The sequence below is a fragment of the Oryzias melastigma genome, linkage group LG15, assembly GCF_002922805.2.
Source record: "Oryzias melastigma strain HK-1 linkage group LG15, ASM292280v2, whole genome shotgun sequence".
NCBI lineage: Eukaryota > Metazoa > Chordata > Actinopteri > Beloniformes > Adrianichthyidae > Oryzias > Oryzias melastigma.
In genome coordinates, this window is record NC_050526.1 from 13,493,940 (window position 1) to 13,510,336 (window position 16,397).

Sequence of the window (16,397 nt, forward strand, 5' to 3'; positions counted from 1 at the left end):
GCCCAGCAGCAGCAGCAGACCATGCAGGGAGGAAATGTAAGATGACAGGAAACGCAGAGACGCCATCTGTTATTGGGCAACAGTGCAGAAAGAACACACACACACACGCCCACACACACATGCACACGCAAAACATAAGGAAAATGATAAATAAGCTCAGACAACAAGCAACTGAATCTGAAAAAGAAGGAAATGAAAAAATGAATCTGTGGCAAAACATTATTTTTACAAGTATAGGGAAATAAGTCAAATCCTCTTCCATGAAGGGTTAGGTTTTTCAAAGTTTATTAACTTTTACAAAAATATGATAATAATTAATATTTATCACATTTTATAATTTAAAAAATGCATTAGACTATCTTCTCGGTTGTGTGAGAGTTGGTCAAGGACATCCATTATTGATGATAGATGAACGATCCAGACATTTTTGAGTTTAAGTATTCTTCCAGAAATTTAAAATCAAATAAATATTTTAAAAAGTATTTAGTGTAGATGTAGTAGAGCTGGGTGTCATCTTCATAACAGTGGAAGTGAAAAAGCAGAGAAGGTAAATGATAAACAGCAGGGGCACCAGCACAGAACCCTGTGGCACACCTGTTGTGATGGGAACTGTGGGGGGAAGTGAATAAAATACTGGAAGATTTGATCCCCTGTGGACTCAAGCTTCATTTCAGATGTGGTTTTACATGAAAATTCAACATTATAATAATGGCAGGTATTATTATTTGAGGTTCTTGCAGTTATGAGAATGAAGCTTTAATTTAAATCACAATCTTGATTATTTTTGAACAGATTTAATCTTGAACATAAAACAGTTAAAGTAAAGTCCTGTACATCTTTATGATAATTATATTGAAATAAGGTCAAATTAATAACATAAAAGAATTACAGAAACTCAATTCAAAAATAGATCTATCAAAAGTCAAAATCCCCTCTGAGCTCCTCTTTTGACCTCAGCACCTAAACTTACCCTTTGTTGGTGATGACAGCATACAAAGATTTTCCTTAAGTCTTCAAAAGGTTTTCACAAACTGTTGCTGGTGTTTTGGTCCATTCTGGAGGTAGAGTTGAGCAAACAAGACGTCTTCAGGTCGACAACTATGTAAAAACCTACAGAGTTTTCTCATCTATGTGCACCTCAGACATTAATTTATACATTTAACTAATCTTAATTAATTAATTAATTAAGTCATCCTTACTTTAGATAATTGCTATTTTATTTTTAATGTATTTTTTTGCACTTTTTTCCCTCTTTGTCCTCAGCAGTCTTACACTGCTGGGTTTTGTTATTTTAGTTTGTGGTTGGACCTTGGTAGTCTTAGTTTTCAGGCTTTGTTTATTTGTTTCTTTAGGTAGTTTTGGTTGGGCAGCCAGTATCAGGAGCTGCTGACTCTGACGGTCGACATGTCTGGGTCAGCAGTCTCCATGACTTATTTTATGCTTGACCAAAGAGCCTCCATGGAGAGATAAAAGAGGCTCATGTGGATCTGGAGCTACAGGTTGCAGACCTCTGATCTAATCCAACCTTCAGCATTTATGGTGTTAGCAAATGTAGTAAAATGTTGCAAAATCTCACACTATCAAACTACCTCTGCCATGTTTTTCTGTTTTTCCATTTTTTTAATATTGTGCATGTTGGACTCCAGATGTAATACTGAAAACACCCAAAAGAAAGATCATTTTCTACATGACTGGGTCATTTAATATTTATCTAAACGTTTTGTGGAAAATTTAATTTTTTTAGTGAACCGTGAGGTCTTTTTTTAGTCTTTCTCCTTAACCTTCCCCTTGGATCTATTTTGTTTTTCCAAGATTCTATTTCTGACTATTTAATCAGAAAGAACAAGTGAGGCCTGCGCTTCATTTCCTATGTTGTTCTGCTTCTGCTTTTTTAAAACAGGCACTTTAGTGAGCAGTGTGTCCCCAAATGTGCTGACCCTGAAAGTAAAAAGTGTCACTGTCACTGTCAACTTTGATAGATTAAAATGTATATGTTCATTTCCCTCTGTGTTCAGTGTGGAGATTATCTTGTTCTGGACAAATGTCAAGTTGGGGTGGACGATACTGGGAATTTGGGTCTCAATCCGATACCAAGTAATTACAGGGCTAGTATCGCCGATGTTGATACCGATATTGATTCTGATACTTCTTTCTTGAAATGTTTAATCATAGAATCATTTGGGAATTAAAAAAAAACTTGTTTAGTTAAGTGTATATTGAAGCAAAGGCCAGAGACTTTCGGCAAAAAAGGAAAAATGTTAATTAACTAAACAACAAATGAAAATTTGTAACAAAACCTTAAGCATAACAGCACCACAAACATTTATATTTAAAAAAAATAAAAGGCAGTAATAAAATATTAAATTCACCAGTGAAAAAGGTAAACAAAAGCAACACTATATATAAATCTAAAAAAATCTGGAAACAGTGCAGACTGATAGACGCTCCGCAAATAAATTCAATCTCTTCACTGTACTAATGTATTAAAGAAAAACTGGGATGAAAGTCACAGACTCATCACGCTAGTATCAATACTTCACCTTGGAATTGATATTATCAATACTCAGATTGATATGCCCACCCCTACTGTCAAGTGGACAGACTTTTCCATGATTTTGTGACCTAACAGACTCATGACTTTGGTTTCCATCATCCAATAATTTTCCAGATATTCATCACATGAGAGGTGATGAGAGGCCCAAAAGATGTGGTTCACTACTACAGTAAATGAACTGTAACTTGTTTTATCAAGTTTACTCAGGTGCTAACTAGAAGTGCTGAGGATTCCATCCCTGAAACTAACAGAATTATTTGCTCAATTTTTTTAGCATACATATATATATATATAAATATACCTTAAATGTGAAATTTGAAGTTGGGAGCAAAAGATCAATGGAGCACACACAATGGGGTTTATCAAACACAAGACAGTTCCTAGCTTAACTTTTATTCAAATTTTCAATGATCATTTTACACATTGAATAAAAAGTACAGTCCCTTTAAAGCATGAGTGTTGTTTCATCAGTTTTGCAAGCACAGTATTTTCACACATCAGATGACAAAACTCCTAAATCACACTCTTATTTATACATGGAAGAAAATGTGACATTTTGGGGGCTTGTGTCCACCTTTTTGCCTTTGTTCTGCAAAAAAGAAGCCATCCATCAAACAAAAACAAGGATGCATTCAGTTAGCAAGTATCTCGCCGTTCTAAACGCCACGTAAACCGTACCTATTAATGCTGCGGCTGCATGAATGCTAACTTAAACATCAAAAAGCTGTACAAAAACCAGGACGTTGGAGAAGTGATAAGGACACTCGTTTCAGCACACAAATAAAAACATAACATACAAAAGAGGCACTTAAGAATATCAGACACACACATATGTGTGCACAGTTAACCACAATAGCCCATGTTTTAACAAACCCAACTGAAACGTACATTTACAATTAAATCAGATACACTTGGCTAAAGAGATGCAGACTCGGTCGGCTCGTTTTAACCAGGAAGAGCGGCCGACAAAGTTAGGTAGAAATGTTTCCTTTTTTTAAACCGCTTAAAGTTCTGGCTCACATCGCACATGGCTTTTAGTTTTACAGTTTTTACAGATGTGTCGCAAACGGACACACAAATCTGTGTCAAACTACATTTACACTACAGCTTAAAAACCAAAACAAATGTCAAAGGACTTCTTAACATTTATGAACCTTGGTAGAAAACTCTAGAAGTCGATGTTATATAGGACTCTTCATCACTACATTACAGCTATTTACCTATTTTATACATGTCATTTAAATCAAAGTACCTGACAAATTAAGAGCAGCTGCAGAGAAATTCCTAAAAGTATATTTGCAGTCCATGAAATTCAAGTTTACACCTTTACCTAAAATCTTTAACCCAGATTTTATCATCTCAGATTTGCAGCAATTCATAAAATATCGAGTGTGTTACACAGGAAGACACGGATTGTCTAAAAACACGTCAGAGTCACATCAGCATCGCTCTGCATCTGCTTTTGTCGTCGGCATGGAAGGCTTTGAGAGAAAATACTAAGACAGCAATAATAAGAAAGTTATTCGCTACAAAAGAAACAAAAATGCTTCCTTTATGTTATTTTTTGTACTAAAATTGTCCTTTACAATTGTGCATTTTTGTTTGCAATAACAACTTCAAACACCAGATGGCACTATTGCATTGGCTGGCAAAGCATGCTCCTCCCCTTTCACATTTTTATAGCAAGCAACACATTTACGAAAAAAAATATCAACGACCTGAGGACAAGATCAACCAAGTTAAAACATTAATTATTACTATTTTCTCTTTATTTCCATAAACTCTAACAATCATGTGATCCCTGAAAGAGAATGACGCCTCAATAAATATGGCCACCATCGCAAACTGGGTAGAAAATAAGCTACGAAAAAAAAAAATTCCAGTTTCAAAATCAATGCAACCTGTAACGTTTAAGTTTTGTTCACGGATACGAAAAAGGCAAGTTGAACAATTCAAAACATTTTAAAAATTGCTCAAAAGATGTGGTTCACTGCCAGAAATTTTTCAAAAACCCCAAATCAGGGATCTTTTAAATAGCTTCATTCCTTTTTTTTTTTTTTTGTTTAAATCATTTGCCATAAAAAAGCCTTTTCCGTGGCAGCCTTGCTAACAGTTAAGAAACATACTTATAAAGTAATTTCCCAAATGCTCTACAGAACAATAAGTCCATGTGATCATAATAAAAATGTGGATGTGTAATTGTTACTGAGAAAAAGTGCAACCTTAACTGTATATGAGAACTGGACTGAGTGACCCCTCCTCCTCATGTTCCAAACAGGAAGTACCAAAAAAATTCAAGTTATAAACTGGCCAATCAGATGTCTCAACAAAAGGAGGCGGGGCCAGCTGGCCCCAATGTTGAAGGTCCAAAACATTTGATTGACAGATTCCCATTTTCAAGTGATAGAGGTGTGGACTTCTGACACGCTCACTCCTGATTGGCGAGAGTGGTTGCCATAGAAATGTTGAGTCAGACTGACATGGACCAATCACTGCTTACTGATGATTTCTGGCTCCAACATGGCGACTTAATTGACTTCATTTCATTGGAACTACAAGTACAACATTCACACTCAGTCCAATTCTCTTGTGCACTCAATGGTTTGATGCAACAGCATAAATTAGATTGACATAGTCATCAATCATACTAGGATGTGCCAAGAAAAGTATAGTATACGACCCATCACTTTTTTAAATGTTGCCTTTTTCAATCAAACTGTGACTAGACGACTGTTGGCTGGGCTACATCTGCTGCTGTGATGCAGATTCGGGTCCCAGGAGGAAATTATGCTGCATGCTACTCTATAGCTATAAATTCTGTGTATACAACTTAATTAATGTGATGCATAAACATGAACCTCAACAGTCTTCTGTGTACAAAAACCACCACGTGACCTTGAAATGTGCCCAGGTGACCACTGACTGATGTCAACTTTTAAAGAAAAATCGTAAGGTTTCTGTACATTTTTTAACCTTTTCTTAAATCCACAGTGGCGTATTCAAATGAGACTGCCGCCTCTCAATTACTAATGCCACCGCATGGCCACTTGCCTCAGTGGCATTATGGGATATGTGACCGTAGTCTTGGGGCCAATCCTAATTCATCCCTTCTCCCTTTCCCTTCCTTTAGCCCTCCAAACAGAGAGTTATGAAAAAAAATGATGTCATGATTCGGACGTCACTTTCGTTCAATGACGTCACCAATAATCGGCAGTCCGCTAGCGTTAGCGCGGATCTTCCAACGCTTGAATATACATAACAACAGTGGTTTTAGAACTTTAAAAAGTCATGCTACAACAAAAAATCATTACTTACATTTAAATGTAAACGTCCCACGAGAAGAAAAGCGCTTCTCAGCATGACATGGTTTACCGTCGTGACAGAGGACTTGTTTATCCTCCGGTTGGAGGGTGAAATTTAAAAAATACATTTTCTGGACATGACTTGCACTTAAACTGCTCCTTCAAATGAAGGGTGGGGAGCGGGGGAGAGTTCGGATCGGGTTTTAGATGTTAGCCGCAGCTAAATAATATATCCAATTGAGAGTTCTATGAAAAACTGTCTTTTTTGCTGAGTCATGACAACCATCAAGCTACATATAAATAAATGGATTTCCTTTCAGAAATGAACAACAGAAAAGTTAGATCAGATAACACAGATTACTTCTATGAATCACACGTCCCTTATATGCTTGACAGCTAACGCTACTGCTAACATTTACTCGCTTTATATGCATGAAGCTGTAAAGATAACAGTTAACACCAGAGGTTACTTTGCTCATTTATACTATTTACTTCAGTGACAATGCTAACCAGCAACGGGACCGTCGGTTCACAATAGAAGACTGAGCGGCTCTGCAGAACCAGACAATTTCTCTGCCAATCCGACTTGCAATCACAGGAGTCGCCCCCTGCTGGCTGAAAGATGCACAAAATTAAGGCACTGCCACACTGGCTACATTAGACCAGGACGTTTGTCGCGTCTCTTATTGAAGTCTGTAATCATAGTGATGTGAGAACAAATGTGCAGGAACACTAAATGTTTCTAAATATTACATTGAAGACCCTTTTTGTAAAGTCTGGTCACACATGAAGATGATGGTTAAATAAGCTTTTTAAATAAAAATCTATAGGTACAAAGATTTAGGATTACACAGCTGACTTGTTGCACTTCTTTCTGGCTTTTGTCTTAAGTATTTTTCTGATTATTTTTCTTTAACATCTGAATTTATTCCAACTTTGAAAAAAATGTATGTTTTTGCCTTTTGTCCTAGATGCTAAATTAAGGTAATTCTGGAGCTAAAGGGTTTGATGCATGTTAGCATCAAGAGAACAAGTGTGACAGCACATTCAGCTGCTTTTGACCGTCAGCATCTTATACAGGTAAAAATATGATTAAAATCTTCACTATTGGAAGTGTATATAAAGAGATGAAAAGTTACGAATATTTGCAGTTTTTTTTTTTTACAATTTCTGGAGCAGGTGTCGACTTTTAGACATATTAAAACTGTAAAGTTGGTGCATAAATCGGTTAGGAGGATTTTTTTTTTTTTAAATCTAACAGTATTGCTCAACAGTTACTCGTCTCTTCCCTTGTGTCCTCTGAAACTATGTTGACAAAAACAAAAAAACAAAAACAAAAAATCAAGATTTTCCTGTCAGTTTAACGTGTAAGAAACATAGGGAAGGCGTTTGAACACGTTTTCTGTCAGTTAAATCACCATCAAGTGAATCTAAAGAGTCGGTAGGAACACAGGAAACCTTTTTCAGATCCGGACTGACACTAGATCTATGTTTGATCTTAGATGTTTCCAAGAGTAGTCTGTTTTGGCTCAGAATATTGTCTTTATAAACTGGTTTGCAATGATTATGATGAGCCCTTAATTGCTTCTAATTGTGTGGGTAACAGTCCGAATATCTTTCTCTGTTTTCCTCTCCGGGTTCTTGTAACTGAAGTGGGAAAAATGTAAAAGATGTGCTCCCTAAAAAGGAAAAGCCTCATCGTAGTCACTCCTCTGTCCTCTTCCTCCTACCAGCATCAGTGCTCTCGGCACGCCGGCGCCGCTGGAACCCAGCTCTGTACAGCCGTTGATCCCTCCTCCAGCCACCTCCTGGCACATGATGGCATCATGGGAAGACAAGATTGCAGGTGGGGTGCTCTCCTCTCCCCGCCGCTGTTGCTCCGGTGTCGGTGCAGGAGCTCTGATCCCACTGCTGCCGGCACCCACGCTTGAGCCGCCTCGTTTTTTAGGCGGCGGGCCCCAAAGGAAGGCATGGGGAGGCCTGTAGTGTTGGCGGGCGAAACGCAGCAGACGTCGACGGGCTGCCGGCAGCCGGATGGTGTAGACGTAATACTCCAGCGCGCTGTGCTGCATATTAAGGAGGGTGCCGTTGCACAGAGACTCCTCCAGGAAAAGGCGAACCAGTGGAGCTTTGAAGGCCTCGTAGCCGAGTTCTCCCAGTGACTTCAAGATCCGAGTGATCCGCAGGTAATTATGGTGGGATCTTAAAAAAAAATTAAGGATTAAAACTTTTGAAGTCCCTTTAGTTCTCATAAGTTTCTCCCAAAAAGCATACGAACTCAACAGTGGCTCAAAAGTGTCTGGAGAGTTCTCATAAAAATCTACATTAAAAATGAATTGAGATGCTACATAGTGGCACTTGATAAAACAGATGATAAACTCTACTCAGAAGAACAAATGTGATTTGGCCTTGAAGTGTCTAGCTGTTCTCATTGGGCCTCAGACAGAGGAACATGCAGCAGAACACGACTCAGAATGTTCAGCTGGAGCTTCTGGAAGCAGAAACTACTCCGTTTTCTGCGTGGGAATCAGGACTTACTCATTAAGGTGCTGGAACCGTTCCCTCCAGTTGGGGCCCCGGGTGACGTTGCCGTTTTTATCCAACAGTTTGACGCCATAGAAGTCCAACATCATGGAATAGGCAGCAACAAACCTCCGCTTTGCTTCACGAGTGCTTTGGAATTCCTGAGAGGATTCAACACAAGAGTCGGTGGAGGGCTGAAGTTTTATTGTTAGAAGAAAACTCTTAATGCCAAACAACCTTCAAACCACCTTTAAACCACCTCTGTTTTGACCCTTTATGCCATTTGATGTTAAAATTTGTTATTTGGTGAAATCACTTTGTTTTGTCAAGGTCTACATTATTTTTTGTGTTGAGTTGATTTGAGTTGTTCATTTAAAATATCAGTTGTGTTAAAACTAAACTAAACATAGTCTGCTTCCTAAAGAAGCCTCTAAGTCCCGCTCCGATCTACTTTAAAATTGTTCCCAGTGGTCTTTTTATTATGATTAAACAGCTTTCAGCCAAATTAAAAAAAAAAATTCTGTGTTGTTTTCTAGGACATAGTTTCTGCAAACCAGCAGAAGTTCATTAAAAATTCCCCTCTGAGTTGTAGGCAGGACTGTTGTGCTTACAGAACTTGTGGCCCACCCAGTTTATTTTCACAGATAGGCTCTTTTTCAAACTGCAGATTAATTTTGGAGCTGTAACTCTGTGATCTGCCAGTGAATCTGTGCGATTTAAAATCAAACCAAAACCAAATAAAGGTGAGAACGTCTGTCCTGGCTCATAGTTTAAACATTAAACTCTATGAGCTCTCAGGGTGGTGGTGGGGTGTTCCTGCCAACAGTCCCGCCCACAACTCAGAGGTAAATTTCTAATGAACTCCTGCCGCACTACTGAAAATATGTCCTAAAATAACTCTGATACTTAAAAAAAAACAGGTAAAAACAGCATAATCATAATTAAAAGACCTCAATAGATCACAGGCTGATCAGAGTGGGACTTAAAGTTTTTAACTAATTCGAATAGAGAGCTCATTCATTTTTCTAACACATTATATATCAAAATAACTGTCAAACTATCCAAAATGTGGCCCGCCTTTACCCTAAAGTAGCTGGGATAGGCTCCAGCAACACTTGTTGCAGGACAGAGGAAGAATAAAATTGGTTATATGTTTAAATCTATATAGATATGCTGTTTCTGCTCTCCCTGTTATTGTTAATTATTTAAGTGGACTAAGCTCTGTCTGGAGCAGCAGGGTTTTAGAGGCACAAACATGATCATTGTTCAGATGAAACAATAGCAACACAACCACAAACACAATACACTCACTTTGATCTCGTCCTGAGTCAGTTCGTGTGCGTAGAAGTTGAGCCCTTGTTCTCTCAATGGAAACAGCCTGGCACAGAAGAGAAATAGACACAAAAGATGATGTCTAAATTAATCTAGAAGAAAATATTTGGTACCCAACTAAACATTAAAACGTCCAAAATACTTCCTTCTTTTAGCTAAGCCATCACTTGTCAAATCAGCAAAGCTCAAATCACATTAATTCATGTTTAAAGTGAAATTTGAATTTTTACAAAACACATTTTTTTCTGCACTGTAAAAACATTAAATAAAAATAATATTATGTAATGCAGTTAGAGCTGGTTTCTTTTCAGATCTCTTTTTTGACACTCAAACTGAATTGAGACAACAAGTGCATAAAAAGAAAGGAAGAGTTGGGATGTGAATTCAGGAAAAAACATTCTGTGTAATTGAATCTAAAGTCGATTAAATGAACAGCTGGTGGAGGCGAAGAGGAGGAACTTTGAAGACTTTCACACCACGACATTAAGACTTCACAAAGAGACATCATCAAAATCTGTTATTGGTAGAAATAACATCTCTGTCCCACAATGCTAATGCTCATGCAGCGGCGGGAGAATGAAGCTGGAACATCTGCATAGAGCAGGGAATGCTCAGAAACCAGCGAGAACCAGCACTGTTTGTCGTGGACTGCACTTTTGCTTCATCTTGATTATAGTCTTAATCATCACTTGTCCCTCAGCTTTATCTGAATGAACTCTTCTAGATACGTAGTTGTAGAAGCTAATCTTTCTTTAATAGTTCTGGTATCGCCTGTCCGTCCTGGGATAGGATCTCTCCTTCATGTGGGAATCCCTAAGGTTTCTTCTTTTTTCCTGACTCAGGTTTTTTTAGGAGTTTTTCCTTACCGGGAGGGAGGGTCTAAGGGCAGGGATAACCAGTTTATTTAGTCTGTTTAGTTTTTAACTATTGTTTATATTTTGAAGCCCAATGAGGCAAATTCCTTTGTGATTTTGGGCTATATAAATAAAATTGAATTGAATTGAATGTATTTATCCTGAGGATGATGGAGTCTCCTAAAGGATGACGAGGTCACTGCTCACCACTGAATGTAGGTGTGATTGTGCTCCAGTTTGTCGTAGTCGCCTCTCCACTTGGTGAGAATCTCCTCTATGTAGATGCCTGAAGAAACACAAAGAGCTGTCAGCTGCTGCAGGTATGTGGATGAGCTGATCGGTCTGTTGGTACATCCTGGTCAGATATATATATATATAATTGCTGTGCAGAACTCCTGCAGACTCTCATTCATCCAGGTTGTACTAGTCCACCCAATTTAGAGCGGCTGCACTAAAATACATTTTTGCAGATTCATTTTTTTATAATATCTTGACTTTTTAAAAATGAACTTTCCAAAATTGGGATATTACAAAACGTAAACGTGCATAAAGGTGCAGTCCAAGTTCTTTATAACAGTAATTACTAAGAAAATTATTTATTTGAATCTAAATTCATGGCATAATCTCGTTTGACTGTGTTTTTTTTCTTGTCATAATAAAGCAGCAAAGTAGCTTCCTGAACTACAATGACTTTTTTAAGAGCATTTTTTCTGCTTTTTCAGAAAACCACAAACGGCTTTCTGTTCTCTCATGAGCCAAAAAGATACTGGATCCAAGCGGCAGCACGTACACAGAGAGCTGGGATGGATTCCTGCTCAAGCCTTTAGGGAAAGCTGTGTCTCATTCAAACAGATGAAGAACGCCAGACGGAGTTTTAGAGCTGGAAGAAAGATCTTCAATTTGTGGTATTTGAACTTAAATGGAGTTGAAGTTAGATTTTTTTTTTTTTTACATTTACAAACTCCAGGATTTGGGCCAAAAATGTTTCTGAAAATGGGAAATAATGAATCAATAACTTTTGGAGACACAATTTATGACTGTGTGTTGAGAAATGCAGGTTTGCTTGTAATTCCCATATGATTTTAGGCCTACTAAGCAACAGAAAGTTAATGAAGCAAACTTCGGAACGTTCAACATCACATGATGCATCCATCTGCATTACAGAGGCGAGCATGGTGCAGAGGAGGTGCAGGTTCAGCTCCTTGCCTGCCCTTCAATGCTCTGCCCAAGACACTGAACCTCACTTTGGCTCTGGTGTTTATAGATTGTTTGAATGTGTGGGTGCATGGGTGAAAACTGTGATTCACTGGACCTTTGAGGAAGGAAACGCAATAGAAGTATAGGATAGTTCTGCAGATTTGGATCAGTTGTGTGGGAAATGCACGTTAGGTGCGGTTAAGAGACCCACTGGTTTGTTAACTTTGGTTTTAGCTCCCTGTAGATCAAGAAATTATCTATATTGCTTGAACCAAATATTTTTTAAAAAGGCCGAACAGAGGCTGACAATTGGTTGTAACACAGTGTTGATGACAAATGTTGAAAAAAAGTGAAAACAATCAAAGGTTTTCTAAATGTTTTTGTATAATTGTTTTCATTAATCAACAATCCTGCTTTTAGAGATTTTGAAATTAGGATGTGTGCACGTTTTTTCTGTTCTCAAGTTGGATTGTGCATTAGCAAAAATAAGAACTATCTAGATATATGGCATTATCTGCAATAAAGTTAGTGTGAATGCTGTAAGATGAATGTGGCTGGTGAAGATGCTAGATAGCTAAAAACGCTGAAGCTGATAGCTGAAAATGCTGAAGTCGAAAGCTTGCTAAAATATTAGCTAAATGCCTATTTGGCCAAAAAAAAAAAAGCAAAAATGTCTAATGTTTCCAAAACATGATGCTAAAATATTAGCTATACTCCAAATTAGCCTAAAAAACTGGAAAAAATGTCTAAATTAATTAAAAAACAGCTAGCATGTTACTAAAATAAAAGCTGAATTACAAATTACCCTAAAAGCCCAGGAGTTGTTGAACATTTTAAAGTTTGAATGGTTTCTGCATAGCTGGAATCAACAAGAAATAACAGAAATTCACAAATTTCAAAGTGCACAAAGTTTTTGAAGGATTTAAGCAATTTCACATTCATTTCCTGTGGGTGATATTTTGCTCAGTATTTCAAAAACTGTAAAGCTTATGAATACCAAAAGTACAAGCGGTAAAATCTTGAACGAACTGAACGTTTTGATTTCAAGATTGCTGAAATCGCTGAAAGCGTGATTGAGTTTCTACGTGCCGAAAAACATACGGAAAGGTGAATGCTTTGAGACATTCACGCAATAAGTGTCCCTAGTGGCCACTTGCTGAACTGACCTGAGAAGACAGAAATAGACTTTCCATCCAAGTCATTTTGACAGGTGACCTTTGACCCTACACCATCAATCCAACTAATTTAACAGGTGACAGATAGCTTATGATAAATTTTATTTTATATATTTTCCCCTCTCAGATGCAGGTGGATGTATCCGACTATAATTTAAACAGAACTATTAAGAAAATAGTCTTCTCAAATAATAACCATTGAATTATTTTATTTCCGATTAAAGATATATTTTAATATAAATTTCCTATAATATTTATATAAGGCCATCTGTCACCTTTGAAACTGATTGATGGTGTAGGGTTAAAGGTCACCTGTCAAAATGAGTTTGATTGAAGGTATATTCCTGTGTCTTCTGACCTGGTTTCAGTTGAGTGTTTTTATTTGTTTATTTGTTTTTGTTTGTGTGTTGTCCAGAGATCCTACCATCAGGTACCAGAGGGATCTTGTTCATGTAGAAGCGGAGGTTTCGGTACTCGTTAGGCTGCCGGGATTTTCTAAAGTTCTGAAAAAAAGCACAGAAGAAGTAAACAAACAGTCCAAAAGTTAGCAGTTGAATGCCTCATAGGTGCGGGGTATGTACCGGATAGCTGTGGCGGTATTTGTAGAGATCCCTGGCGGCGTAGAAACTCCTTTTCATCTTTGGAGCTGCCTCTGGAGAATCAGTCAGCTGAGAGATGAAGCAATGACGAGAGATTAAAAAGGAAAAAAAATAAAAACATCCAACAAAAGTCAAGTAAAACAGGTGCCCGTCCATCTGGATTAAAAGCACAGACGTTGCTTTTGAGGTCGGCGGCTGTCACCACGCATTTCTCTCTGACAAAGGAGAGCAATTCACAGGAGTGTAAAGCATGCCTCCATCTACGGGATGCTTCTAATCTGGGTCATGAGAAATGTGATGAAATAAACTCATCTCGACTTGATTCAAGAAAAAAAAACTTGAATATGTTTTATTATTCCTTTAGATGATATAGGACAATACCTTTAAGAGTTAGCTAAAGTTTAATTTAAATCAATACGTACAGTCTTGAGGAGAAAAACATAAAAATGTAAAGATGTTGAGCAAAACACAAAGGAATATTTTCAAGGTTAAAGCTCCAAAATGGTTTGGACTTGAACAAGAACAGGTTTTTCCAGAGGACATTAAACGCCGCAGTGCATCCCTGCATGTTTTCCGTTTCCACGCCGGAGTGCGACCTTTGTGTGTGAGAGCAGCATCCTCAGCTGGATGGATGATGCTGCCGTCACACCGCGCGCCGCCGGAGGCTGCATCCTCCCGCATCATCCCCCCCGCATCGACCCCCCCGCCTCCGCACCTGAGGGGAGGTGTCCCCCGCCTGACCCGAGGCCCGCTCGCTCTCCGCCGGGCTGATGGAGTCGGAGATCCCGCTGTCATCCTCAGCTGGCGGCTCCTCGCCCTCCGAGTCCGACCCCCACGTCGAGTCGCATTCCTCTATGGTGCTGGGCTCCTTGAAACGCCAGCTGCCCAACAGATTTCCCATTTAAAAGACACGCACCGCCCGCGCCTGCTGAACGTGGTCGTGCTGGAGCGCAGGGCTACATCATTCCCTCATCGGTGCGGGGCTTTTAAACGCCACAAAGGAGGAATTTCCACATCAGCAGCGATGATGCGCCTCCGCTATGAGGGCTGATTAGTGCCACAGAGAGACAGCAGCGCTCTTAAAGGCACAGGCACAACGAACAGGCTCTCTAAAGACCCTCTCCAATGAATTTGGAAGCATTTTTCTCATGATGGAGCAGGACATATACGAACAAAAACAAGCTTAAAATTACATTTCTGCCTATTTCTTTAAATAGGAGCAACAAATAAAATACTGCTGGAAAAAAGCTTGTAGGTTCTAATGGATCCACTTGCAGATAAATAGATCCATGCACGTCTTTATTTTCCTCATCTGAGCTGGAATCTGGATCTAAACTGTACGATGAATGTAGCTCTAATATTGTGCACTGGTTTTGTTGCACCAGAAACGTTGGGAGTTTGAGGGGCTGTAAGAGCGTAAACAAAGAGATGATGGGAAACGAGTGCTGGCTTACTCCAGCCGACAGTCCCACCCTGTTGTAAAGAACTGGTCTGAAAGATCAAAGTAGAGACAGCAAGCAGACAAAGATTTAAGCTATTTATTGTGACCAAAAGTCTCAATAAGGAGAGGGGGCTTGACTGGGTTGGGGCTGAGACAGACTGTGTCACTAAAGATTGTGTCATCTTTTTATAAATGTGTAATTTTATGATTTTTTTATGTATTTATTAATTTTTATACTATTTTAGGTCTTTTCTTTTAGTAAATTGTATTAACTGAATTGAATTTTAATGTGTTCTGCCATGTTGAAAGATATATTTCTGCTCATTGAACAGAATAAAGTTTATCAACCCACCAAAGAGTAACAAGGTTGAGGTCTATGACTGCTAGACTGAACTCATTTGTAAGTAAGACTGAAGATACAGTAAAAAGTCATGTCTTTTCAAATGACCTCCTGATTTTTCCATCACATCCTCATCATCTGCTGTAAAAGGGAGCGGTTCAAGTCAGAACCTCTCTGTTCCAGTTTCCTCACCTATCCGGACGAACTCCGGTTCATCTGGGACAGAATGAGTAACCATTCAAACGTATTTGTCCCTTGTGAGGTGGAGGTCTGTCACCTTCCTGAGTCCCCACAGCCTCATGTGGTCCTATTGATCGGCTTATTGAGAAATGCAAAGATAGACTGGCTGTTTACTGTAAACAGGACTCTGGGAACTTAATGTGATGTAGAAACTTGATTCAAGTTTAATTGACATCAATTAAATGTCATTTTATTATTTTTATTTTATGTTTTGTAAAAAAAAAAAAAAAACCCAATAAGAAGTCATTTAGTTTAGTTTTATTATCCTGTATATCTTAAGTTCCTTTACCAGGAAAATTCATCACCAAAATCAGACACTGATCACCTGCCTTGGTTCACCAGGGTGACTGACGCTGAAAGAGCAGAGACCACGAGTGTTACTAGTCCAACCTCTTCATGCATGGCCCTAAGCTCCTGACCTCAGAAACTAGCTTTACCAAAAGAAACCTCGGCGTCCAGTAGGTCGGACATCACTGAGATCCTGAGCTCTACGTCTTGAGTGTGTCACAGAGGTCACAAGAGAGTCTGCGGTTTGTGACCCCAGGAACTCATGTGAAACTGTGGAATGAAGCAACCGAGACTCAGAGGGTGTCATCAGTATCGTCGTGGTGGCACATTCAGGAACTGAGAGTTTCATAGCGTTGACACTACTCCCAATAAGTTTGGGATATCGTGATAAACTCGGTCATAAACACAATGTTTGTTTCACTTCACAAGTTTGCGGGATATGAGGTTATTGCAGTGATTCTTAACCTTTTTGGAGGTACTGAACCCCATCAGTTTCATATGCGCATTCACGGAACCCCTCTTTGGTGACATTTTTTTTTTTTTTTTTTTTTT

General features: G+C 38.7%; 1 protein-coding gene across 1 annotated transcript; it reads right to left on the minus strand.

Annotated features, from left to right (window-relative positions):
• Positions 1 to 7,007: 7,007 nt before the first annotated feature.
• On the minus strand, positions 7,008 to 14,597 carry LOC112162209 (opioid growth factor receptor-like protein 1). Its single transcript, XM_024297944.2, has 7 exons — positions 14,252 to 14,597; positions 13,519 to 13,605; positions 13,362 to 13,440; positions 10,773 to 10,851; positions 9,691 to 9,757; positions 8,395 to 8,540; positions 7,008 to 8,058 (listed from the first exon to the last, which is right to left on the minus strand). The coding sequence occupies exons 1-7, from the start codon at positions 14,435 to 14,437 to the stop codon at positions 7,536 to 7,538; spliced, it is 1,167 nt and encodes a 388-aa protein (XP_024153712.1). The 5' UTR covers positions 14,438 to 14,597; the 3' UTR covers positions 7,008 to 7,535.
• Positions 14,598 to 16,397: the final 1,800 nt, after the last annotated feature.

Coding starts and splice junctions, on each gene's coding strand:
- LOC112162209 (XM_024297944.2), bottom strand. CDS start 14,437: ATGGGAAATCTGTTGGGCAGCTGGCGTTTCAAGGAGCCCAGCACCATA. Junction 9,758..10,772: donor AATCACACCTACATTCAGTG/GTGAGCAGTGAC, acceptor CTTCTGTGCCAG/GCTGTTTCCATTGAGAGAAC. Junction 8,059..8,394: donor CGGTTCCAGCACCTTAATGA/GTAAGTCCTGAT, acceptor TTTTTTTTTAAG/ATCCCACCATAATTACCTGC.